This window comes from Saccoglossus kowalevskii, chromosome 5, assembly GCF_978046115.1.
Source record: "Saccoglossus kowalevskii chromosome 5, keSacKowa6.1, whole genome shotgun sequence".
Classification (NCBI taxonomy): domain Eukaryota; kingdom Metazoa; phylum Hemichordata; class Enteropneusta; family Harrimaniidae; genus Saccoglossus; species Saccoglossus kowalevskii.
In genome coordinates, this window is record NC_140645.1 from 40,271,978 (window position 1) to 40,296,734 (window position 24,757).

At 35.0% G+C, this 24,757-nt stretch overlaps 3 protein-coding genes across 4 annotated transcripts in view; all 3 read left to right on the top strand.

Annotated features, from left to right (window-relative positions):
• The window catches only part of LOC102806042 (ubiquitin carboxyl-terminal hydrolase 2-like), a 33,718-nt gene extending 23,843 nt beyond the window's left edge, over positions 1-9,875 (top strand). For both annotated transcript variants that reach the window (XM_085499413.1, XM_085499414.1), the window contains 4 exons: positions 3,487-3,565; positions 3,829-3,927; positions 4,718-4,841; positions 7,313-9,875. In XM_085499413.1, coding sequence (XP_085355539.1) covers positions 3,487-3,565; positions 3,829-3,927; positions 4,718-4,841; positions 7,313-7,391 — 381 coding nt within the window. In that variant the 3' untranslated portion in view covers positions 7,392-9,875. The remainder of the gene's footprint in view (positions 1-3,486; positions 3,566-3,828; positions 3,928-4,717; positions 4,842-7,312) is intronic.
• A 6,345-nt stretch (positions 9,876-16,220) lies between these two features.
• LOC102804582 (E3 ubiquitin-protein ligase TRIM33-like) lies at positions 16,221-19,382 on the top strand. Its single transcript, XM_085499417.1, has 2 exons — positions 16,221-17,415; positions 17,980-19,382. Exons 1-2 carry the CDS (start codon positions 16,402-16,404, stop codon positions 18,235-18,237), a joined length of 1,272 nt encoding a protein of 423 aa, XP_085355543.1. The 5' UTR covers positions 16,221-16,401; the 3' UTR covers positions 18,238-19,382.
• A 123-nt stretch (positions 19,383-19,505) lies between these two features.
• Positions 19,506-24,757, top strand: part of LOC146746135 (ubiquitin carboxyl-terminal hydrolase 2-like) — a 35,235-nt gene continuing 29,983 nt past the window's right edge. The window contains exon 1 of the mRNA XM_085499415.1: positions 19,506-19,990. Within this exon, the coding sequence (XP_085355541.1) occupies positions 19,565-19,990 (426 nt within the window). The 5' untranslated portion in view covers positions 19,506-19,564. The remainder of the gene's footprint in view (positions 19,991-24,757) is intronic.

A 24,757-nucleotide genomic window follows, 5' to 3' on the forward strand; every position in this document is an offset into this window, starting at 1 on the left:
GACCTCTCTCAGATTTGTTCATTTTGTGATGATGTCTTCAATTCTCTAATTTTGGTGAATATTTTTGTTATTTTTGGTAAAAAGTGATATTTTCAACTTCTTGTTAAAAACCGCAAGTCCAATTGCTTTGATATTACATATATAGGTACTACATGTGGACCTCTCTCAGATTTGTTCATTTTGTAATGATATCTTTAATTCTCTAATTTTGGTGAATATTTTTGTCATTTTTGGTAAAAAGTGATATTTTCGACTTCTTGTTGAAAACCGCAAGTCCGATTGCATTGATATTACATATATAGGTACTACATGTGGACCTCTCTCAGATTTGTTCATTTTGTGATGATGTCTTCAATTCTCTAATTTTGGTGAATATTTTTGTAATTTTTGGTAAAAAGTGATATTTTCGACTTCTTGTTAAAAACCAATAGTTCAATTGCTTTGATATTACATTTATAGATACTACATGTAGACCTTTCTCAGATTTGTTCATTTCGTGATGATATCTTCGATTCTTTAATTTTGGTGAATATTTTTGTCATCTTTGGTAAAAAGTGATATTTTCGACTTCTTGTTAAAAACTGTAAGTCCGATTGCTTTGATATTACATATATAGGTACTACATGTGGACCTCTCTCAGATTTGTTCATTTTGTGATGATATCTTCAATTCTCTAATTTTGGTGAATATTTTTGTAATTTTTGGTAAAAAGTGATATTTTCGACTTCTTGTTAAAAACCAAAAGTTCAAATGCTTTGATATTACATATATAGATACTACATGTAGACCTTTCTCAGATTTGTTCATTTCGTGATGATATCTTCAATTCTCTAATTTTGGTGAATATTTTTGTAATTTTTGGTAGAAAGTGATATTTTCGACTTGTTAAAAACTGCAAGTCCGATTGCTTTGATACTATACATATTGTTTATTTTCTAATGATATCTTCAGTTCCTTAATTGAAATGTGCATTGCTAACAGAGGAGCTATCTCAGCCGATAGGCTGCTTGTTTTAAATATTTATTTTAGGCACAATCTATCACTCTTTTGTATACAATAAAAGTGCACTGCATGTTTAGCATTGCAAATGTCTCACAGAAATACTGAGTTTTCTGTTTCTTTGCTTTGCCCATAAATCAGCAACTTTTATAAAACCCTGATCAGTATGGTAAATTAAACATTGGTTGATGATTCTCATTGCTTGTGTTCCATTTCTGTTGTTTTCCGGTTAACAACAACACCAACTGTTAACAGTCACGATACTTACGCTGTTTGAGCAATAATAGTTTTTCTGGCTGAAATTATCCATCTTTATGTCATTTTTTTTATTCATCGATGTCTGTTCAACACAATTGTGAGCAAGTCGAGACAACAGAGGTCTGAATACGAATCATCGCCATTGTTATACCACGAAAAAATTGAGGCTTTTCCTCAACTCAAGTGTCACTGTAATTTCAACAGATTTCTTGATTAGAATTCCTGGTTTCTTGATAAATATATTATTTTCCATTGTGCCTCACTTAGTTCATCAGGATCTGAGCACTGTATACGATCCGAGTGAGAAGTTCAAACTCGCTGGATTTTATGTGGGTGACGCCATCTTGGATTCACGATCACAAGGTTAAAATTGTTTACATCATAAATATATATTTTTTCACATTTTGATTAAAAAAAACAATACAATATCAAAAATCAAAACCTAAAATAATAGTACCACTACATTTCTAAAAATAATACCGGTAACGAAAATACGTTTCGTACACACCGGAAACATGTAGCTTTTGACCCCAAGTGTGACTATATTATTTGCATATGAATATACGTTTGGCAAAGAGTGTTTGACAACGTGGCTCACGGCTTTGTTATTCTAGAACTGCTTTGTTTTGTAAAACGATATCCAACCAATGAGAAACAACAGGGGATTATCCCGGGAAATTGGTGTTAATACCATGCATTTGTAGATTTAACTAGTTAGCCAGGAAACTTTACAGTCTGTGGGAGACTGAAGAAATCAGATCACGGGATAAGTAATATCATCGCGGGGAGGAAACACTCAGCGCCGCGGGCAAATCCTATAGCGTCACATCCCGCAACACTATTTTGGTCTGGGGAGAACACGGATGAGGGACAGTTGAATATAATATAAATATACATATCCATATATAAAAATATGTGAGTCTTATGTCATATGTTGGACATGTCCACCATATATTTTACCCTAATTCATAGGTACATGTAACTTGTAATACCAGGGGTACTTGTAAACCTCTACAGTAATCTTTCAAATATTTAATTGTCTGTTAACACATCATCTGCTGATGTAGATACAGAGAGATTAATGTTAACTCAGAGTAGCTGCTGAGTGCTGACATAGAAAGTAAATACCACCTGCCTATAGTTACTAGTTTGAGGCAGTCTCAAGGCACAATGTATGAGCAACCACTGTAGAAAGACTACCTCTCTTATGTGACCACATATTATACTAAATAATAAGTATTCCATTTATTAAACAATTTTTTAATTTTTTAAATCAAACTTATTTGATTTTGTCAAATCAAAGTAAACATGTATTGCTTGCGTGACTCATAATAGAATAATAATATACATATCCGTAAATGCAAATGAATGAAAATAAAAAAAAGCTGCTGATATTGTTTTTCCCCCATTGAGGCTTTCAGTGGGTGGTGTATTTTTATAAAATTATACTTGCTGGTTATTCACTATACAGGATTAAATAAAACATACTGTTATGTCATGCTCACCTGAAATCATTTTTACCGTATACTTTTTTAGCCCCTGTTCGGACGCAGTCCGAAAACGGGGACTTATGTTTTGACCTCCGTGTGTTTGTGCGTGCGTGCGTCCGGACCTTATCTTAGAAATGCCTGGACCAATCACAATCAAACTTCATACATACATCATACATGATATTATACATATGCACGTCAATTTGTTTCACAATCTGATTCAAGATGGTCGAATGGCAGCCATTTTTGTGCTAAAAATCATCCAAATCAAGCATTTCTTGGTTGTTTACAGATGGATTTTGTTCAGAATTAGTATATGCATTAGACATTATAAGACCTTGATGCACGTCATTTTATTTTTCAGATTGGATTCAAAATGGCTGACTGGCGGCCATTTTGTTTTAATGATTGGGCTTCTAGAGCCATATCTCTTAAATGCTTTGACTGATTATATTCAAATTTTATATATACGTATACATCATGTTTTATATATACATGTATTCAAAATGGCTGATTTTGAATGCTGTTCCAGAGCAATATCTCTCAATATGGACAAGTACTTGTTTGACGATCAGATGTCAATCATTTTAATGTTAAAAAAATCATATTCCTGACATGGTTATATTCCAGCTATATTACTATAAACAAAACTATATATCTTAAATTTGATAACTAACAGGAACTGTGCCATGCATGGCTTGTTTATCCTAGTATGTTCTAACTGTTTTTTCTTTTTCAGACCTGTTCCCAGTGTCAGGAGAAACGCAAGTGTACTAAGAAACTCACTATTCAGAAATTTCCTAAAATATTGGTGCTACGTATCCTTTTTTATAAATATATGTGTGTTCTATAGTATTAGTATGCAAGTGACACCTTTGTTGAACCTTTGGTTCAAGATGAAAAACCGTAAGGTGGAAGAAATTTTAAAAATCTAAAAAAAGCACAATTTTGAGATCTGTTGAAATTTTTGAAGCCAATAAATTATTTTGAATCTCTTGTTTTAATCATCTTTTAATTTTCTTTCAAAGATATCATTTCAGATTAATACAAACTGTTTTTATCCTTAACCATTTGTTATCAGATCTAAAACGATTTTCAGCTCATGGTTATCGTTCTAAACTGTCTACTTTAGTGGATTATCCTCGAAGCAATCTAAGATTAGATGATTTCAGTGCAACAGGTGAGAGTTGTTTCCATGCTACTGAACGCTGATTAAATGTTCTGTTTGTGGTCAAGTAATAAGGTTTTAATATATAGGGGAAAACATGTCTGTCATCATAGTTAATAAATTTTGTATGTCTCAAGCAGATTTGATATAAACTTTCTGAGCATTTTTTTCTGCATCTGCATCTGAAAAATCGAACAGTACCTCACAAATCAGATGGTATGTTTTTAGATCCATGCATTTGTAAAATCCAAACTTGCCAATTTTACAGGATCTCATCAATATAAACAAGCACTATGTTCATAACACATCTGCCTGTCTTATCACTAATAATAGTGAAATGTTTGAAAACATCACACCTATTCTACACAACATTCACTGGCTACTCATACCCATATTGACTTCAAACTTCTTTTAATCACCTACAAGGCAGTTTATGACCACCCTCCACCTTATTTATCAGTTCTTCTAAAGCCATAGATACTCATTTGTGATCTTCGTTCTAAAACACATCTACTAAGAACATTTTGTACAATCATCATGTGGAAAAATGGGTCCTTCTGAATCTTGCTTCTAAACTCTGAAACAATCTGCCACTTTGTGTGAAAAAGTGTGATTCATTATCTTTATTTAAGTAAAAAAATTAGGACTCGTATATTTCAACAAACCTATAAATACTGTGAACATTACATGTACTTTATTTTTCAACCAACGACTGAACGACAAACCGTTCTATTTTTTGAAGTTTCATATGTACATTTGTGTAAAATGAAGCAATAAAATCAAATTTTGTTTTGTCTTTTAGGTTGTGCTCCACCTTATGATCTCTATGGTGTATCTAACCATTCTGGTAGTACATATGGTGGTCATTATACTGCATATTGTAAACATGCAGCCTCGGATAGGTGGTATACATATGACGATACAAGGTAGGTTTATTATCTTACACCTTTGTGTTGTGAAATTTAATTATCAATAAACTGTGTTGTTTTACATCAAAACGATTTCTCAAGATGACAGCCTTGTTATTGTGCTATTGAATATTTTTATAACCGTTGATGTTTGTCACTAGTGTGGAGAGTAATGTATATCAACTGAGATACATGCAATAATGTTACAGCCCCTATCGGTCATTTGGTTTTCCCAATGTTTGAAAAATGAATTCCTGTCATCACAACACCCACATTTGGTCAGTAATGTATAATACCATATTTGCCCTATTAGTACCACATGCTGTGATATTTCTATGGTCAAAATAATTTGTATCTTAAAAATGTATTATACCGGTACTAAAATAATTATAGTAGTACCAATAAGCCATTTGCCAAATATCAGTAGTCTAGCAAAAATATACTGACAAAATCAATGGAAGTGGAACATCACAAACCCCCACAAGGGAGTCAGACCAGGTGTGCGTGAAGGGTAAGCATCTGCTGCTGGCATGTCACACCCTTAGAGACACTTCTAATAGAACAAATACAGTACTTGCATCATAACTAATTCCCTTACTAATGAGTTGATATTGTTGCACAGAATATAGTTAATAATCTTTGTATGCATTGCCATAGTCACAGTGTACACACAATAATCTTTGTATGCATTGCCATAGTCACAGTGTACACACAATAATCTTTGTATGCATTGCCATAGTCACAGTGTACACACAATAATCTTTGTATGCATTGCCATAGTCACAGTGTACACACAATAATCTTTGTATGCATTGCCATAGTCAGTGTACACACAATAATCTTTGTATGCATTGCCATAGTCACAGTGTACACACAATAATCTTTGCATTGCCATAGTCACAGTGCACACACAATAATCTTTGTATGCATTGCCATAGTCACAATGTACATACAATAATCTTTGTATGCATTGCCATAGTCACATTGTACACACAATAATCTTTGTATGCATTGCCATAGTCACAGTGTACACACAATAATCTTTGTATGCATTGCCATAGTCACAGTGTACACACAATAATCTTTGTATGCATTGCCATAGTCACAGTGTACACACAATAATCTTTGTATGCATTGCCATAGTCACAGTGTACACACAATAATCTTTGTATGCATTGCCATAGTCAGTGTACACACAATAATCTTTGTATGCATTGCCATAGTCACAGTGTACACACAATAATCTTTGCATTGCCATAGTCACAGTGTACACACAATAATCTTTGTATGCATTGCCATAGTCACAATGTACATACAATAATCTTTGTATGCATTGCCATAGTCACATTGTACACACAATAATCTTTGTATGCATTGCCATAGTCACAGTGTACACACAATAATCTTTGCATTGCCATAGTCACAGTGTACACACAATAATCTTTGTATGCATTGCCATAGTCACAGTGTACATACAATAATCTTTGTATGCATTGCCATAGTCACAGTGTACACACAATAATCTTTGTATGCATTGCCATAGTCACAGTGTACACACAATAATCTTTGTATGCATTGCCATAGTCACAGTGTACACACAATAATCTTTGTATGCATTGCCATAGTCACAGTGTACACACAATAATCTTTGTATGCATTGCCATAGTCACAGTGTACACACAATAATCTTTGCATTGCCATAGTCACAGTGCACACACAATAATCTTTGTATGCATTGCCGTAGTCACAGTGTACACACAATAATCTTTGTATGCATTGCCATAGTCACAGTGTACATACAATAATCTTTGTATGCATTGCCATAGTCACAGTGTACACACAATAATCTTTGTATGCATTGCCATAGTCACAGTGTACACACAATAATCTTTGTATGCATTGCCATAGTCACAGTGTACACACAATAATCTTTGTATGCATTGCCATAGTCACAGTGTACACACAATAATCTTTGTATGCATTGCCATAGTCACAGTGTACATACAATAATCTTTGTATGCATTGCCATAGTCACAGTGTACACACAATAATCTTTGTATGCATTGCCATAGTCACAGTGTACACACAATAATCTTTGTATGCATTGCCATAGTCACAGTGTACACACAATAATCTTTGTATGCATTGCCATAGTCACAGTGTACACACAATAATCTTTGTATGCATTGCCATAGTCACAGTGTACACACAATAATCTTTGTATGCATTGCCATAGTCACAGTGTACACACAATAATCTTTGTATGCATTGCCATAGTCACAGTGTACACACAATAATCTTTGTATGCATTGCCATAGTCACAGTGTACACACAATAATCTTTGTATGCATTGCCATAGTCACAGTGTACACACAATAATCTTTGTATGCATTGCCATAGTCACAGTGTACACACAATAATCACACTTTTTCATTTTATAATGAATGTGGTGACTAAGTTTTACACTTGTTATATCTTTCTCTCATCAGGGTGAGTGAGATGTCATCTAACCGTGTCAAGTCGTCTCAGGGATATGTACTCTTCTATGAAACTGGTAAATCAGCCTAAGACCACACTGACATGGATGAAGACTGCCCTCAAAGTTTATTTCACAAAGAACCCCTGTTTTTATCCAGACTTTTGTAATTTTGCCTGAAATAGTTATGTTGTTCCAATAGTTTGATGTGCATTTTGGGAAATACAAAAGAGATGTGTACTTATAATTATGCAAGCATGTTTCATTTACATTGATTTCTATGCTTACTTGTATCAAGGAAAGTATTAAATTACCATTTTTGATATGGCTACTTAATATACATCATCACCATGGCAATATTTAATGAATAATGTCATCTTCACAAATACTTTAATTTCATCTATTAAGGAACAGTTACAAAACCTCAAATGCTGAAACTATGAGACGTAATGATCAACATGAAGTGAAAATTTTACACCTTTGACTTAGATTCAAATAGAAGTAATATTGATGGTAGAAACAATATTGCCTTTATCCACACATTATGATGGAGCTTGTTTCATAAATTTGACCAATTTTCTGATAACCTTGGCTCTACAGACTGTAAAATGTTACATGTGGTTGAGTCAATAACGTAACTTAAGTCACTCAAATTGTTACTTGCATTTAACATCTTTGAATGTGTGTGCATCTTAGACGAGTCAACAACCTGTCTCGTCCACGAGTCAACAACCTGTCTCGTCCATGAGTCAACAAGTCTAGACACATATCATAATAACCCCATAGTCAAATCTAAACACTTGTATTTACTTGATTTTATTTAAAAAAAATATACATTTCTTATTTATGTAAATTTTATTTAACCAGATTTTACTGAATTTTATTTCCTGTTTATCATAGTTATTTTTAAGTCAATTTAACTTACAGCATGCTCCCTCATGCATCAGGGTGATGTTGTTGTTACTTGGCGATGAAATTGAGAAATTCTGGTCACTGAACTTAAACCTGATATTTACAATCTTAGAATAATATAAAATACTTATAAATATGATACTTTTATTGAAAAAATGAAATGACTCGATATAGTCAATGAATAAATCAGTATTTAATTAATGATACTTAGAGTAAATTCACCAACAATAATGGTTTCAATTTGTTCATATGCTGTGAAAAAGCAAATAAATAACACAAGATATACAGCAGGTAAATATTATATTAATAAAAGTGAATATGTGCTTTGTGTGTGTGTCAGACCTATGCTTGCCATACACATACAAACAGTTTACTTTAACATGTTTTGTCATGTCATGTGTTGGGCTTTATTTACTTGCTTTACTTACTATGTTAGCAGCTACTATGCGTTACTATTGATATTAAGAATGGATGAATGGAGCAAACACCAATCAATATATATGCTGTGTGATGTTATTTAGAACAATTACAATTCCACTCAAAATGTTGTATGCTGTTTACATATTTACTTAAAATAGTTATAATTCATTGTAAAATACATCTGCTGATGTAGTTCATTAGATTTATGTGAGTGATAAAGATACTCTTAGCATTAATTAATTATTAAGTAACAGGCACTTAATTTATGAAAAATTACTTCACAGTAAATGCTTGGTTTCTTATTCTGCAAGGATCTTTAGATTATTTTAGCAATTTCAGTATGCTTCAGTGCTTTTTACTTAATAATCATAAATCTATCTGGACATTTCTAGTCCAATGATAAATGGACTGTTATTAAATACGTTCTTTGAGATTGTTTTGAATGTAGTAATTATTTTGCTCATGTTGAGTGAATTTTTACAGACTTTTACTGTATATTTTTAATTTTTCTAATCATAGAGTACAGAATGAGTGAAATTGATTTCAGAAATAGAATTGGTTATGAAATGCTAATCTGTGTTAACCATTATTTCAACTACAATATAGCTAAATGCTTTGATATATCGTATTCATTGTGAGACTGGTACTTCACATCAGTGTTTACTCTATGCACTTAATTATATCAAGTAATTTTGAGATGAAGCTTTTAGAATGTGTTTCAGATTAGGGTTACATGCTATTAAATGTAAGGCATACTAGACTGTTGTACATAATGTAGTACATTTAGATAAATTAGAGAATTTATATACAATCAGGGCAGGGTGTGGTAGATTATATTCCCCTATGCTAATACATGCAATGTTTGTAGTATTTTTAATGGCATTTTGATTTGTGATAACCTGTTTCTGTGTGTACTTGTTTTTACTGAGAGGCTTATCATTTTTCCTTTATTATTTTTAGTACCCCTGTCCTGTGTTAAATGTATCAGAGTATTCAGTAGTTTATCCTAGAATTATTTCTGTATATGTTCATAACAGACAAACCATGACATTGTAAATAAATTGTATTTTTAAATTGAAAAAAAAAGTTTGTAAATACAGAGTTAAATTTTAGTTATTTTTTGCATAATATTAAATTTCATTACTAATACTGTATGTTGTTTTGTTGCTTAATAGTTTTGTTATCAAAATGTTGGTGTTGACTTATGTACCGTGTTCATAAAAGCTCCTTTCTCTGCAATGAAATCCATTGGAGTAGAAGTTGTACTACTGCTTTTCACCACCAAAACACAGATTTTAATCTCGCTTATCGTTATGGTGGTTGTTAAAAGCTAAGAATTTCTTAAGTGTGTGTTCTGTGTTTTGAACATGTTTTTTTTGGTCGTGTATACACTAGGCTTGAGTAGGTGTGCGGGTGACTATACATAAAACCTATTTCATCAACAATTTGTTTGTAGTGTCTCCAGACACCGGGTGGTGTTCACTATTTACAACATTCTACCCGCCCATGCAGCTGCCAGTGTGGTAATTTTAGTTATTTTAATGTTAATTCCTTTCTCAGTTCTCATTTGGACGAATGCTTTAGTCTCTATGCATGTGTCCGGAGCTGTATCTCAGACACACCTTGCATCTCAAATCTTCCATATGCAGTGATTTTGTGATTCGATCGCAGATGAAAAACTAGCGATATTTTCATTGTAAAAATACACTACAATCAGGTATTTTGATGTTCTCGAAACCAGATCTCAGGCTTGTGTTGATATACTTCAAACATGGGGGAGGATTAACTATTGTGGATAGCGGATGCACATCACTTTGCTTTGGAAATTTGGCTCAATGTGGCTGACCTGTTTGCCACACCCCGGAATGCCAAGCTCCTGACGTGCGTAATACTCCTGCTGACACCAGGGGCCTGGGCCATGGACGCCTTGTTGATCCAATGGACCCACATGGATGCGTACGCCTTTCCTCCCTTCCCGCTAATTCACCAGGTACTGGAGAAACTTTGACGGGAGCCCACCTGCATATTGACTCTGGTGGCGCCTAATTGGCCAACCAAAGCCTGGTTTGCGATTCTGTTGGAAATGCTAGTCGAAACACCAGTAGTGCTTTCGAACCTACCGGACCTGCTGTCCCAATCAGACAGCGCACTACCAACGATTCCAGCAATGTACCACTTACACGCATGGAGGCTCTTAGTAGACTCGCACAGACAAAAGGTTTATCTGAGCGGGCTACCAACATCCTGGCCAGGATGAACAGTGATTCCACCAAAGCTGCCTACAACTCGAAGTGGCGAGCATATACTGATTGGTGTAGTGGAAGGGAGATTGATCCTTGCCATCCCTCTATTGGCTAGGTAGTAGACTTCTTCGTCCACCTGTTTGACAAAGTAGGTTTGTCCTATGCAGCGATCGTTGGCTACAGGTCAGTTTTATCCCCCGCCATTGAGAACGCATTTGGGTCAAGTCTAGCCGATTAGCCTATTATTAGGAGACTGTTTACTGCTTTCCATAATCAGAGGTCGAGACCCCAAACAAAGGAACCGCCCAATTGGGATTTGTCAGTTGTGTTGTCCGCTCTAAGCAGACCGCCCTTTGAGCTTCTCCGATCAGCACCACGCAAGTTTTTGACATGGAAAACAGTCCTCCTACTGGCCCTCGCCTCAGGTAGGCGCTGTCCTTCTCGAACGGGTGCGGACAATCAAGTTGTGCTAAAGACACGAATCAGGTTTCTCGCGAAGAACCAAATCCCAGGACAAGATCCTCAGTCAATCGTCATCCCCCGGCTGTCAATTATTGTCGGCCAAGATAATCAGGAGGAATTGCTTCTCTGCCCGGTTCGAGCACTGAGTTGCTATGACAACCATACTCAGGATTCGAGATGGGGAGCCAAGCACATGTTTTTGTGTTACGGCCCTGGCAGGCAGGATAGACCGGCCTCCCCGACTTCCATCGCCATGTGGATTACTACGACTGTATTAGAGGTCTATAATACTTTAATTTCCTCAACACAGAACTTGCAGAGTCACCAAGTACAAACGCATGAGGTCCGGGTGATCGCTAACTCACTAGCACTAGCGTCAAGCACCCCCTTGAACATATACTAAGGGCAGGCTTCTTGAGAATGCAAAATGTCTTTATCAACTACTACCTAAGAGACACCCACTCCATTGAGGAGTGCCTTTTTCCGTAGCATTGGTCTAAGTCCTCGATGTGGAGAAAGGAACCAGAGTGATTGTACAGCCGTCTATGGCGCTGCCATATGGGCTAGGTCATGTGGTTCGTGACGTAAGGCAAAAAGAATCTTGGGGTCATTGGGCTTCCCCTTACCTAGATTCTATCTCTCCGTCATCGGCAGAATTTCTGATCAATGCCTACAGTTCAAAATTTTGACTGACCGAAGTCTATGGTGGGTATGAACTATGTGAATAGGCGGGTTCGGAGAACCCTCTGCCTAAGTTCGAGCAACTGCTACACTGTGATCTATTGAAAGTAAGACTCCAAGACCTGTTGGATTTGTTTTTATGTTGAAAAATCGATAGGTTAGTAGCTGTTAAATTTCCCCTGGAGTCCTACAACAAAGAGTGTTTGTGATTGTTACAGTCCTGATATCAAGACAATTTCTAGCAGTGAAAATTTAGCGATTGACAATACATGGTAGCGTTATTGTACAGTTAAAAGTTTTTCTCAAAGTACCAACACATAGAATTGATAATTGTTTTGTTTTTATTATATACACAACTTATGGTCTTTCACATTCAATACACGACTTATGGTCTTTCACATTCAATACACGACTTATGGTCTTTCACATTCAATACACAACTTATGGTCTTTCACATCCAATACACAACTTATGGTCTTTCAGATTCAATACATAACTAATGGCCTTTCACATTCAATACACAACTTATGGTCTTGCACATTCAATACACAACTTATGGTCATCACATTCAATACATAACTTATGGTCTTTCACATTCAATACATAACTTATGATCTTTCACATTCAATACACAACTTATGGTCTTTCACATTCAATACACAACTTCAATACACAACTAATGGTCTTTCAGATTCAATACACAACTTATGGTCTCTTACATTCAATACACAACTTTATGGACTTGCACATTCAATACACAACTTATGGTCTCTCACATTCAATACACAACTTATGGTCTTTCACATTCAATACACAGCTTACGGTCTTTCACATTCAATACACTACTTATAGAATTTCACATTCAATACACAACTTATGATTTTTCACATTTACCACACTACTTATGGTCTCTCACATTCAATACGAAACTTATGGTCTTTCACATTCAATACACAACTTATGGTCTTTCACATTCAATACACAACTTATGGACTTTCACATTCAATACACAACTTATGGTCTTTCACATTCAATACACAACTTATGGTCTTCCACATTCAATACTCAACTTATGGTCTTTCACATTCAATACACAACTTATGGTCGCTCACATTCAATACACAACTTATGGTCTTTCACATTCAATGCACAACTGGTAGTCTCACATTCAATACACAATTCATGGTCGCTCACATTCAATACACAACTTATGGTCTTGCACATTCAATACACAACTTATGGTCTTTCACATTCAATACACAACTTATGGTCTCTCACATTCAATACACAACTTATGGTCTTTCACATTCAATACACAACTTATAGTCTTTCACATTCAATACACAACTTATGGTCTTCCACATTCAATACACAACTTATGGTCTTTCACATTCAATACACAAATTATGATCTTTTGCATTCAATACACAAATTATGTTCTTTCACATTCAATACACAACTTATGGTCTTTCACATTCAATACACAACTTATGATCGTTCGCATTCAATACACAACTTATGGTCTTTCACATTCAATACACAACTGATAGTCTTTCACATTCAATACACAACTTATGGTCGCTCACATTCAATACACAACTTATGGTCTCTCTCATTCAATACGCAACTTATGGTCTTTCACATTCAATACATAACTTATGGTCTCCCTCATTCAATACACAACTTATGGTCTTTCACATTCAATACACAACTTATGGTCTTTCACATTCAATACACGACATATAAACTTTCACATTAAATTCACAGCTTATGGTCTTTCGCATTTAATACACTACTTATGGAATTTTACATTCAATACACAACTTATGGTCTCTCACATTTAGTACACTAATTATGATCTTTCATATTTAATACACTACTTATGGAATTTCACGTTTAATACACTACTTATGGAATTTCACATACAATACACAACTTATGGTCTCTCTCATTCAATACGCAACTTATGGTCTTGCACATTCAATACATAACTTATGGTCTCTCACATTCAATACACAATTTATGGTCTTTCACATTCAATACACGACATATAGTCTTTCACATTAAATTCACAGCTCATGGTATTTTACATTCAATACACTACTTATGATCTTTCACATTCAATAAATAACTTATGGTCTCTGACATTCAATACACAACTTATGGTCTTTCACATTCAATACCCGACATATGGTCTTTCACATTAAATTCACAGCTTATGGAATTTCACATTCAATACAGTACTTATGGTCTTTCACATTCAACACACAACTTATGGTCTTTCACATTTAATGCAGTACTTATGGAATTTCACATTCAATACACAACGTATGGTCTCTCACATTTAACACACTACTTATGGTCTTTCGCATTCAATACACAACTTATGGTCTCTCTCATTCAATACGCAACTTATGGTCTTTCACATTCAATACACGACATATGGTCTTTCACATTAAATTCACAGCTTATGGTCTTTCACATTCAATACACTACTTATAGAATTTCACATTCAATACACAAGTGATGGTCTTTCAGATTCAATACACAACTAATGGTCTTTCATATTCAATACACAACTTATGGTTTTTCACATTCAATACACAACTTATGGTCTTTCACATTCAATACACAACTTATGGTCTGTCACATTCAATACACAACTTATGGTCTTTCACATTCAATACACAACTTATGGTCTTGCACATTCAATACACAACTTATGGTCTCACATTCAATACACAACTTATTGTCTTTCACATTCAATACTCGACATATGGTCTTTCACATTAAGTTCACAGCTTATGGTCTCTCACATTCAATACACTACTTATGGAATTTCACATTCAATACACAACTTATGGTCTTTCACATTCAATACACAACTTATGGTCTTTCACATTCAATACCCGACATATGGTCTTTCACATTAAATTCACAGCTTATGGAATTTCACATTCAATACAGTACTTACGGTTTTTCACATTCAACACACAACTTATGGTCTTTCACATTTAATGCAGTACTTATGGAATTTCACATTCAATACACAACGTATGGTCTCTCACATTTAATACACTACTTATGGTCTTTCGCATTCAATACACAACTTATGGTCTCTCTCATTCAATACGCAACTTATGGTCTTTCACATTCAATACACGACATATGGTCTTTCACATTAAATTCACAGCTTATGGTCTTTCACATTCAATACACTACTTATAGAATTTCACATTCAATACACAAGTTATGGTCTTTCACATTCAATACACAACTTATGGTCTGTCACATTCAATACACAACTTATGGTCTTTCACATTCAATACACAACTTATGGTCTTGCACATTCAATACAAAACTTATGGTCTCACATTCAATACACAACTTATTGTCTTTCACATTCAATACTCGACATATGGTCTTTCACATTAAGTTCACAGCTTATGGTCTCTCACATTCAATACACTACTTATGGAATTTCACATTCAATACACAACTTATGGTCTTTCACATTCAATACACAACTTATGGTCTTTCATATTCAATACACGACATATGGTCTTTCACATTTAATACACAACTTATGATCTTTCACATTCAATACACAACTTATGGTCTTTCGCATTCAATACACAACTTATGGTCTCTCTCATTCAATACGCAACTTATGGTCTTTCACATTCAATACACGACTTATGGTCTTTCACATTCAATACACGACATATGGTCTTTCACATTCAATTCACAGATTATGGTCTTTCACATTCAATACACTACTTATGGTCTTTCACATTCAATACACAACTTATGATCTTTCACACTCAATACACTACTTATGGTCTTTCACATGCAATATATAACTTATGGTCTCTTACATTCAATACACAGCTTATGGTCTTTCACATTAAATTCACAGATTATGGTCTTTCACATTCAATACACAGCAAAATTATTTAGCATCAATGCCCGAAGTTAGTTTCCTATGTGAGTGTCGGAGTTTGTACCTAAAAATGTACCTCAAATGTTTTAATCGGCCTGGCTTGATTCTTTTTTATGAAATTACCGCCCGCATATCCCAGCTCCTCCCCTTCGGCGGTCTGGATTGGCTCGTGCATTATCACGCGTATACATATAAACACAGTCACTCACCAATTTGACCTATGACGTCAGTCGTACCTATCCATTTTAGGAATTACCGATTGCTGTGTCATACCAGCTCCCTGGACGTACGTAAACACTAGCAGACGTGTAAACAAGTATACATTTGGCTGTACTCACAAAAACCGACCAAGGGAACTCTCCACTGTTATTGCTGGTGTGTATTTGTGGCTTCAGACAGACTGGTAAGCGTTGTTTTGAGGGACTGTGAATCAACTATATCATGGGTGAAGCAAGAAGTAGTAAGGCGGACTTAATTGGCGAGAATTATCTGACTTGTTGTGTTTGTTTTGAACGATACCAGAATCCTAAAATTCTACCATGTCACCATTCATTCTGTGAGTTATGTTTAACACAGTGGGTGGAAGAACATGGTGGACACTCGTGTCCACTTTGCAGAAAAACGTTTCAGGACATTGCTTTACAAGAACTGCCACCAAGTATTGTTATCAGTGGCGTCATCGAAATACTTGAGGGTACGAACCCGGAAAAAAATGGCCCGATAACATGCAATGGTTGCCAAGGAAGTCGAGATTTAACACAGCGGTGTATGGACTGTGCTGTTTACCTGTGCAAGCGTTGCGTTACAGCCCATGGGCGAAATCACAATATCGTGACAATTCAAAGAGAAAGGTTAAACGTTGCACATTGCAGTACTCATAAAGGCAAGGTGTTAGATTTATTCTGTGAAACGTGCGTAGAAGCTGTTTGTAGTTTGTGTGTACCGGAAAAACACAACACGCATGCTTTTTCAAAAGTGGAAACCGCCGCTGCCAATTTTCTGTATTGGTTGGATCCTCAAATTCGGGATTTAAGTGCAAAAATAAAGGAGGCACATAATACTATAGATCAGTTAACTACACGTGGACGGCATGTTAAAAAAAAAAAGGAGGAAGCCGAATTACAAATAAAAGAGCAAACAGAACATTCAATACAGAATGCATTATCAGTAATAAGAAAGCAAGAAGAACGATTGCTGAAAAACTTAGAACGTGAATTTACCGAAGTCGAAACAAAAATAAAAAAGGACACAGAAAGACTTCGATCAAGCGTAGATTTACTCAAAGCGTCTCATGAATACATTGATAAAGTGAAACAATATAGCAGCGCTGTGGAGGTTATGAAATCGCGTAGCCAGGTAAAAACCACAATGGAAACGATGCTGTCATTAGACACAAAATTAAAGAACACGCAAATTCCGAAGTTTGTGCCAACTGAGCTAGAGAGTGAAATAAAGGTATTGTTTCAAAATTTAAAATCACGTCGGTCATAATGATTTGTCAGAATGGAAAGTTCGAATGTTTTTTTTTATTCCCCAAAAGACCAATTCGAAAAGAAATCTCAAATAGCAAATCAATAACTAATAAAATTATTTGTGGACTTGTGAGCTTCTTATTGCAGACAAAACATTAATAATAAAGATTAAAATATGTCTTATTATTCAGAATACAAAAGTACATAGATTTGAAAAAAAAATTAAATAAAGTTAAAAGGGTCTGTTATCTCAATTACCAATGTTTTCATGTTATTAAGTGTTAGACAGCTTCAGGACAAACTATGAACATGGTAAACCGATTTTCATTCCTTACTAATGAAAGTACTGGAGGATTTTTTTGCAGACTAGGACCCCTAGAGGGAGTTGAAGGGCTCGAAGAACGTTTTCCTTGATATACATTCTGACCCAATATAAACATTTTATCTAATAAAGTACATTAAACTAAGTTTACATATACATAGTGTATATGTTACGCTAAGTATAATTTTTACTAGGTTATTCAACATTACATTCTCTCATTCGCAGGAAGCTTCAGAAAACATAGTTGGAACAAGTAGAGCATCTCCACCAAATTATAGGACCCGTCATCCGGTACCAGCCCGGAGATCTTCCTTATCCCCAGCATACAACTCGTCTATGATGCATAGCAGTCGTAGAAATTCCCGACTTCCCTCATCCACAGGTGGACCACTTTCAAATGGTCCTGGACCACTGAATTATGAACGCATCAAACGCACAATCAAAAGAAATCACTCGCGTTCTAAAACTGATACCTACGAATGAACACAAATCACCCTTACCAAAATTCATTAGACAAAATTCTGAATAAATTTGTACATTTTATGTATAATTTTTGTATACAGGAAGTACCCTATATTTGGAACAGATTTGTATACAAAAATTGTACAAAGCTCAATTCATAAATAGGGCATTTATTTAACAAAATGAAATTCAACTTCTTTGTGCATTTCATTTGCCCATCTTGAATTTTCAAGGTGAATGTTCCGGCGTGCAGGCAGACGATGCATTTGCCAAGTGTATGGTCTTATTACACAACAGCATGTATTTGTATTTGTATTTACCTATACTTACATTTAGAATTCAATTTATCAATTGTTTATGCTTACCTGACTGACTATATAGTACATTCATTTACATCCTATATTGTATCTGTTTGACATATATGTGAGCCAAGGATGTACAACAAACTGATTGTGGTGAGAATAATACTGATTTATTTCATTGTATTTTCCTCAACTGAAAATGCCAAAACTAGATATATAATGGAAAATTAAATTTTAATTTAGTTAAATTGATCAAAAAAAAGTTCATAAAAATTGGCAATAAGTCATGTTAGGATCCAAAACAGGATCATTTTTAATATATGCAAATTAGGCAAACAACTTTCGTGGGAAATGTGTTATACACTCTCCTTATAATGACTGAATTCTTTCAGTAAACTGTAGTAAAAATATAATTTTACTGATATCCAAATATATAGTTTAGTATTCCTGTAATTAATCTATTAAAAATGTTTTTATACTCTCTTATGTATTTAATTGAATATTAAATTCCATATTTTTGTACAGTTTATGTATACATATATTGTATTATTGGGCCTAGTTAAGTTTATTCAGATTCTAAGTTCCATTTTTGTACATTCTATACATAAATAATACTAATATTTGTCAAGATGCCAAGTCAATAATTTGTACAATTAATGTATACATAAATTATACTTCATTCTGACATGATTCTAACATAAATTTGTTTGGTTACTCTTTATTTCTTAGTCATGGTATTGTACATTTTATGTGTATGTAAATTATACAATATTTAGGCATTGAATCCTATGCAAAAAGTCTGTACATTTCTAGTATACAACAAATATACATTAATGAATTTTTATAAAGTGTGTATACAAATAATGTACTGCTGTTTTCTTGTATGTATGAATTTTGTATACAAATAATGTACACAATTAATATACTATTGGGACGGACAATTTGGTAAGGGCAGGGCTGTTCATACGAAAAAACATCACAGATATAACCAAACAGATGCTGATGTATATGATTCTCCTTCCTCATCACATCGACATTTTCGACTTATGTCTGTGAAAAGTATGACCAACCTGTCACAAGACCTTAATAATGTACATCTAACTGACAGTTCTTCTTACCTACACAGTATGAAGCAGAGAGGTAGTGTTTCAAATTTAACAGATGTAGGATCAAACATAAGATATGATATGCTTCAGAAATCAAACACTAATAATGAGAATGACAGGAAAGTTGAAGAGTTGTTTGAGTCATCCTCATCAACATATAACGATAAGTCACATTTGTCATCATACAAACACAGTACATCTCGAACTTCTCATCCATCGTCGTCAAGTTCAAAGGAATTAATAACGCCAACGTATCGTCCATCTCCTGCGAATAATAGATCACGCTTCCAAGAATACAACGAACCTCAAACAAAGGATAGAACGTCACGTTCAAGAATTGAAGACAGTTCATTTAATACTAACTATGTAAGTATTCATCTCAGAATTCTTGTCATGGTCCAATGTGATCCGATATACACTTTTTGTCATACATGATGTAATGGTATACACTATTTACATTTATACATCCAACAGTACTCAGCTAGTTAGTATTAAACAACCATGTTCATATTCATTATATCAATGCTGCCAACGTGGTCTCATCAGTGATTTGGTTAAAGTCGTCAGTGATTTGGTTAAAGTCGTCAGTGATTTGGTTAAAGTCGTCAGTGATTTGGTTAAAGTCGTCAGTGATTTGGTTAAAGTCGTCAGTGATTTGGTTAAAGTCGTCAATGATTTGGTTAAAGTCGTCAGTGATTTGGTTAAAGTCGTCAGTGATTTGGTTAAAGTCGTCAATGATTTGGTTAAAGATGTCAGTGATTTAGTTAAAGTTGACAACGAATTGCCTAAAATATTAGCAACTACATTTATCCATGTTGATAAAAATATTAATTTCATATTTTAAGTATGTAAATTTAAAAAAAAATCTGAAAGTCGTGAGAATACAGTACTGCAACTAAAGCAGTGTTTATTTTATACCGAGTGATGTTTCATAATCTTTTACCATAGTTGTAGTAATACCAAAAATTTGTTTTGTTTGCGGTTTTGTGATTGCTGTTTAGAAGTGCATCTCCAATAGAAGCACCAAAAATTGCTTTTATAGTTTACTGGATTATTAATATAAAATCTATTTTGACATACATTATTTACATGCATCACTAATAGAGCAAATATGGTGTACATGTGAACTAGTACACATGCATAAATATGGAAAATATTGGACATGGCAATATCGGGATACTACCAAACATTCTAAAAGTTTGATGTTGCAGTTTATGTTTTCTGCTGATTAGACATCAAATATACTAAGATCACATTCAGTACTTATGCTATATATAAATATAGTTCTTTAAATGCGTATAGAGGAAGCTACAAAGCAAAACATTCCATTCCTATTGTGTATTTGTTTTTTATTGATTCTATTGTCTGTTGTGCGACAGGGTTATAGCCAGAAAATTGAAAGTTCCTGTCTAAAAACTTTATCGAACTTTCTAGTCTTGTAGCCATATACTTACCGATATATTCTATTTTTCCGTTGATGGTTATTCAATATACAGGGAATTGAACAGGTTTGTAAAGATTTTGCCTGTCAAATGAAATTTGTTATCTGTCTAAAATTCGGAATGCCTGTCTAAGATGGTAGGCAGGTGGGCGACTGGCTTAAAGCCTGTTGTGTGGTCAACAGCATTCTGATGTTTGGAGTGCATGTGTACAAAGTTTTCTGGAGATAGGGATGCAAGAGGGGGAGGGGGTACTAATTTTGATAACGATCAAAAATCTACCATATTGTGAAATACCAACTCTTTTGAACTTTTTATTTTGAAATTTGTTTGAATCAGCACTTGTCAGAGTTTTTGAAATTGATTGATTGATTGATTAATTGTGGAACATTGTAAGATTTTCATAAAATACAGCCATGTTTGATTATTTACTCCAAAAATATCTTTTGCTTTGTTATGAGAAAGGTGCTTAGAATATTAAAATTGATTCAAATTTAATATTCAACATTTTGAAGGAATCATACCTTACTGTGTTATGTTTCAAAGTTGGTTAAAAAGTTTGCATAAATTGAGAAAACCAAGAGTACCTGAGTCCGATACATTTGATAAAGTTCAGATTTGCTAGGTAAACTGAAAGGACATGAAAAAGTTATCCATTATCTATAGCCATTGTCAGTCTGTATTTCTAAAGCTTTTTGAGCATCAATATAAGTACGTCACTGACATCTATTGAATTATAAATTTGAATATGAAAGAAATAGCAAGGCATGTGTACGTACAACCCCATTATTAATATTTATTGTATTAACCAGCTAATCAATATTTACTGGTCTGCTGCAATATTTGTTGTCAAATATTTAGAAGCAAATGCACTTGGTACTAATGATCAGTCTGACATCATATCAGAACAATATTTATGGCTCACCTGCAATCAAGGGGAGATTTTCTTTAAATTGAGGAAATACTATACATGATATATTGAAAGTCTAATGTCAAAGACCCCAAACATTGCTAGCATCAGTCACAAACAAGTTAAAGATCGCATATGATAATGTTTTTTTCAAACACCTAACTTTTCAACACCATAATTCAAGAAGAAAAGTTTGGGAATACTAATATACCCACTTGGCGCACACGCTCGACTCTGTGACGCTCTCCTTACACTATTGGATGATTTATATTTTGTAGTCAAGTTTGATTAAGCTCTTCCGTAATTCAAAAGATAATTTGAAAAAATAAATTTTCTGTTCAGGATCTAAAACTAAATTTAGTGTGGGAAATAGTGAATTATGATCTAATTTGTATTATAAGCCACATCTTTAATAGAACCTGCACACATTCTTTTTGAATAATTGAGAACCAAAATTCACTATTTCTCATGTTTTTAGATCCTCTCTGTTGCATTGTACCATTTTAATAGAAGCCACAGCTTCTAATACAGACTTATTAGTCAATTGAAGCATGGTGCTACACCCATAATGCATCTGTACTATATATTGGTACATTGGTACACAAAATCCTGGTTCAATTCACTGACTTTCTAGGACCCCAGTGAAAGTCACTGTGACTTCCTAGGACCCCAGTGAAAATCACTGTGACTTCCTAGGACCCCAGTAAAAGTCACTGTGACTTCCTAGGACCCCAGTGAAAGTCAGTGTCTCCCTTGGAACCCAGTGAAAATCACTGTGACTTTCTAGAACCCAAGTGAAAATCACTGTGACTTCCTAGGACGCCAGTGAAAATCACTGTGACTTCCTAGGATCCCAGTGAAAGTCCCTGTGACTTTCTAGAACCCCAGTGAAAATCACTGTGACTTCCTAGGACCCCAGTGAAAATCACTGTGACTTCCTTGGATCCCAGTGAAAGTCTCTGTGACTTCCTAAGACCCCAGTGAAAGTCTGTGTCTCCCTTGGAACCCAGTGAAAATCACTGTGACTTCCTAGAACCCCAGTGAAAATCACTGTGACTTCCTAGGATCCCAGTGAAAGTCTCTGTGACTTATTAGAACCCCAGCAAAGTTCACTGTTACTCCCTAGAACCCCAGTGAAGTCATTGTGACTTCCTAGGGCCTCAGTGAAAGTCACTGTGACTTCCTAGGACGCCAGTGAAGGTCACTGTGACTTCCTGGGACCCCATTGAAAATCACTGTGACTTCCTAGGACCCTAGTGAAAGTCACTGTGACTCCCTTGGAACCCAGTGAAAGTCACTGTGACTTCCTAGAACCCCAGTGAAAATCACTGTGACTTCCTAGAACCCCAGTGAAAATCACTGTGACTTCCTAGGACCCCAGTGAAAATCACTGTGACTTCCTTGGATCCCAGTGAAAGTCTCTGTGACTTCCTATGACCCCAGTGAAAGTCTGTGTCTCCCTTGGAACCCAGTGAAAGTCACTGTGACTTCCTAGAACCCCAGTGAAAATCACTGTGACTTCCTAGGATCCCAGTGAAAGTCTCTGTGACTTATAAGAACCCCAGCAAAGTTCACTGTTACTCCCTAGAACCCCAGTGAAGTCATTGTGACTTCCTAGGACCCCAGTGAAAGTCACTGTGACTTCCTAGGACGCCAGTGAAGATCACTGTGACTTCCTAGGACCCCATTGAAAATCACTGTGACTTCCTAGGACCCCAGTGAAAGTCACTGTGACTCCCTTGGAACCCAGTGAAAGTCACTGTGACTTCCTAGGATCCCAGTGAAAGTCACTGTGACTTCCTAGAACCCCAGTGAAAATCACTGTGACTTCCTAGGATCCCAGTGAAAGTCTCTGTGACTTATTAGAACCCTAGCAAAGTTCACTGTTACTCCCTAGAACCCCAGTGAAGTCATTGTGACTTATTAGGACCCAAGTGAAAGTCACTGTGACTCCCTTGTAACCCAGTGAAAGTCACTGTGACTTCCTAGGATCCCAGTGAAAGTCTCTGTGAATTATTAGAACCCCAGCAAAGTTCACTGTTTCTCCCTAGAACCCCAGTGAAGTCACTGTGACTTCCTAGGACCCCAGTGAAAGTCACTGTGACTTCCTAGGACCCAAGTGAAAGTCACTGTGATTTATTGTTTGAAATTACGACAGTGAAATGTTCTCTGCTACAATGTACAATGATTCACACTATTGTTCTGATTTGAAACATTCATAAAAATGTGCATTCTTTTGAAATTAATCATTTTATACTAGCTTATGTACATGTACTTTGTATACAACATTCTAACAGTGAGCTTTAAAAAAGAAATGCAAGTTCAAAGTCAAATCATTTAATATTTGGGCAGATGTTTAGTTCACACATTTTACACAATATGCAAAATCTTGCAGTGAATGGAAAATCACCTATTACCGGTAGCGAAATAATAGTTCAGCTAAATTGGCTAAAAAAACATGCTATTTAAAGAGACTTGTTGTGCAGTATCATCGTTCACCTGCATAGTGTTGTTCCATTCAGACATTCCTCCCTCTACAGCCTCAGATAGTGGAGTGCCTCGCTGGAACATTCACCTTGAAAATTCAAGATGTGCAGTATAGGCAAGGTGCAACATGGGAGTTCATTTCTTGTTTTAATGCTTATCAACTTGTCCCAGGTAGTAGGACAGGTGAATATAGAAATTAGTCTTCCCCATGGACAGGTGAATAAAAATATCAGGAGTTTTTTAAATGAATGTCTGTTAATGAAATGGACATTAACAACAATTTTATTTCTAATTACA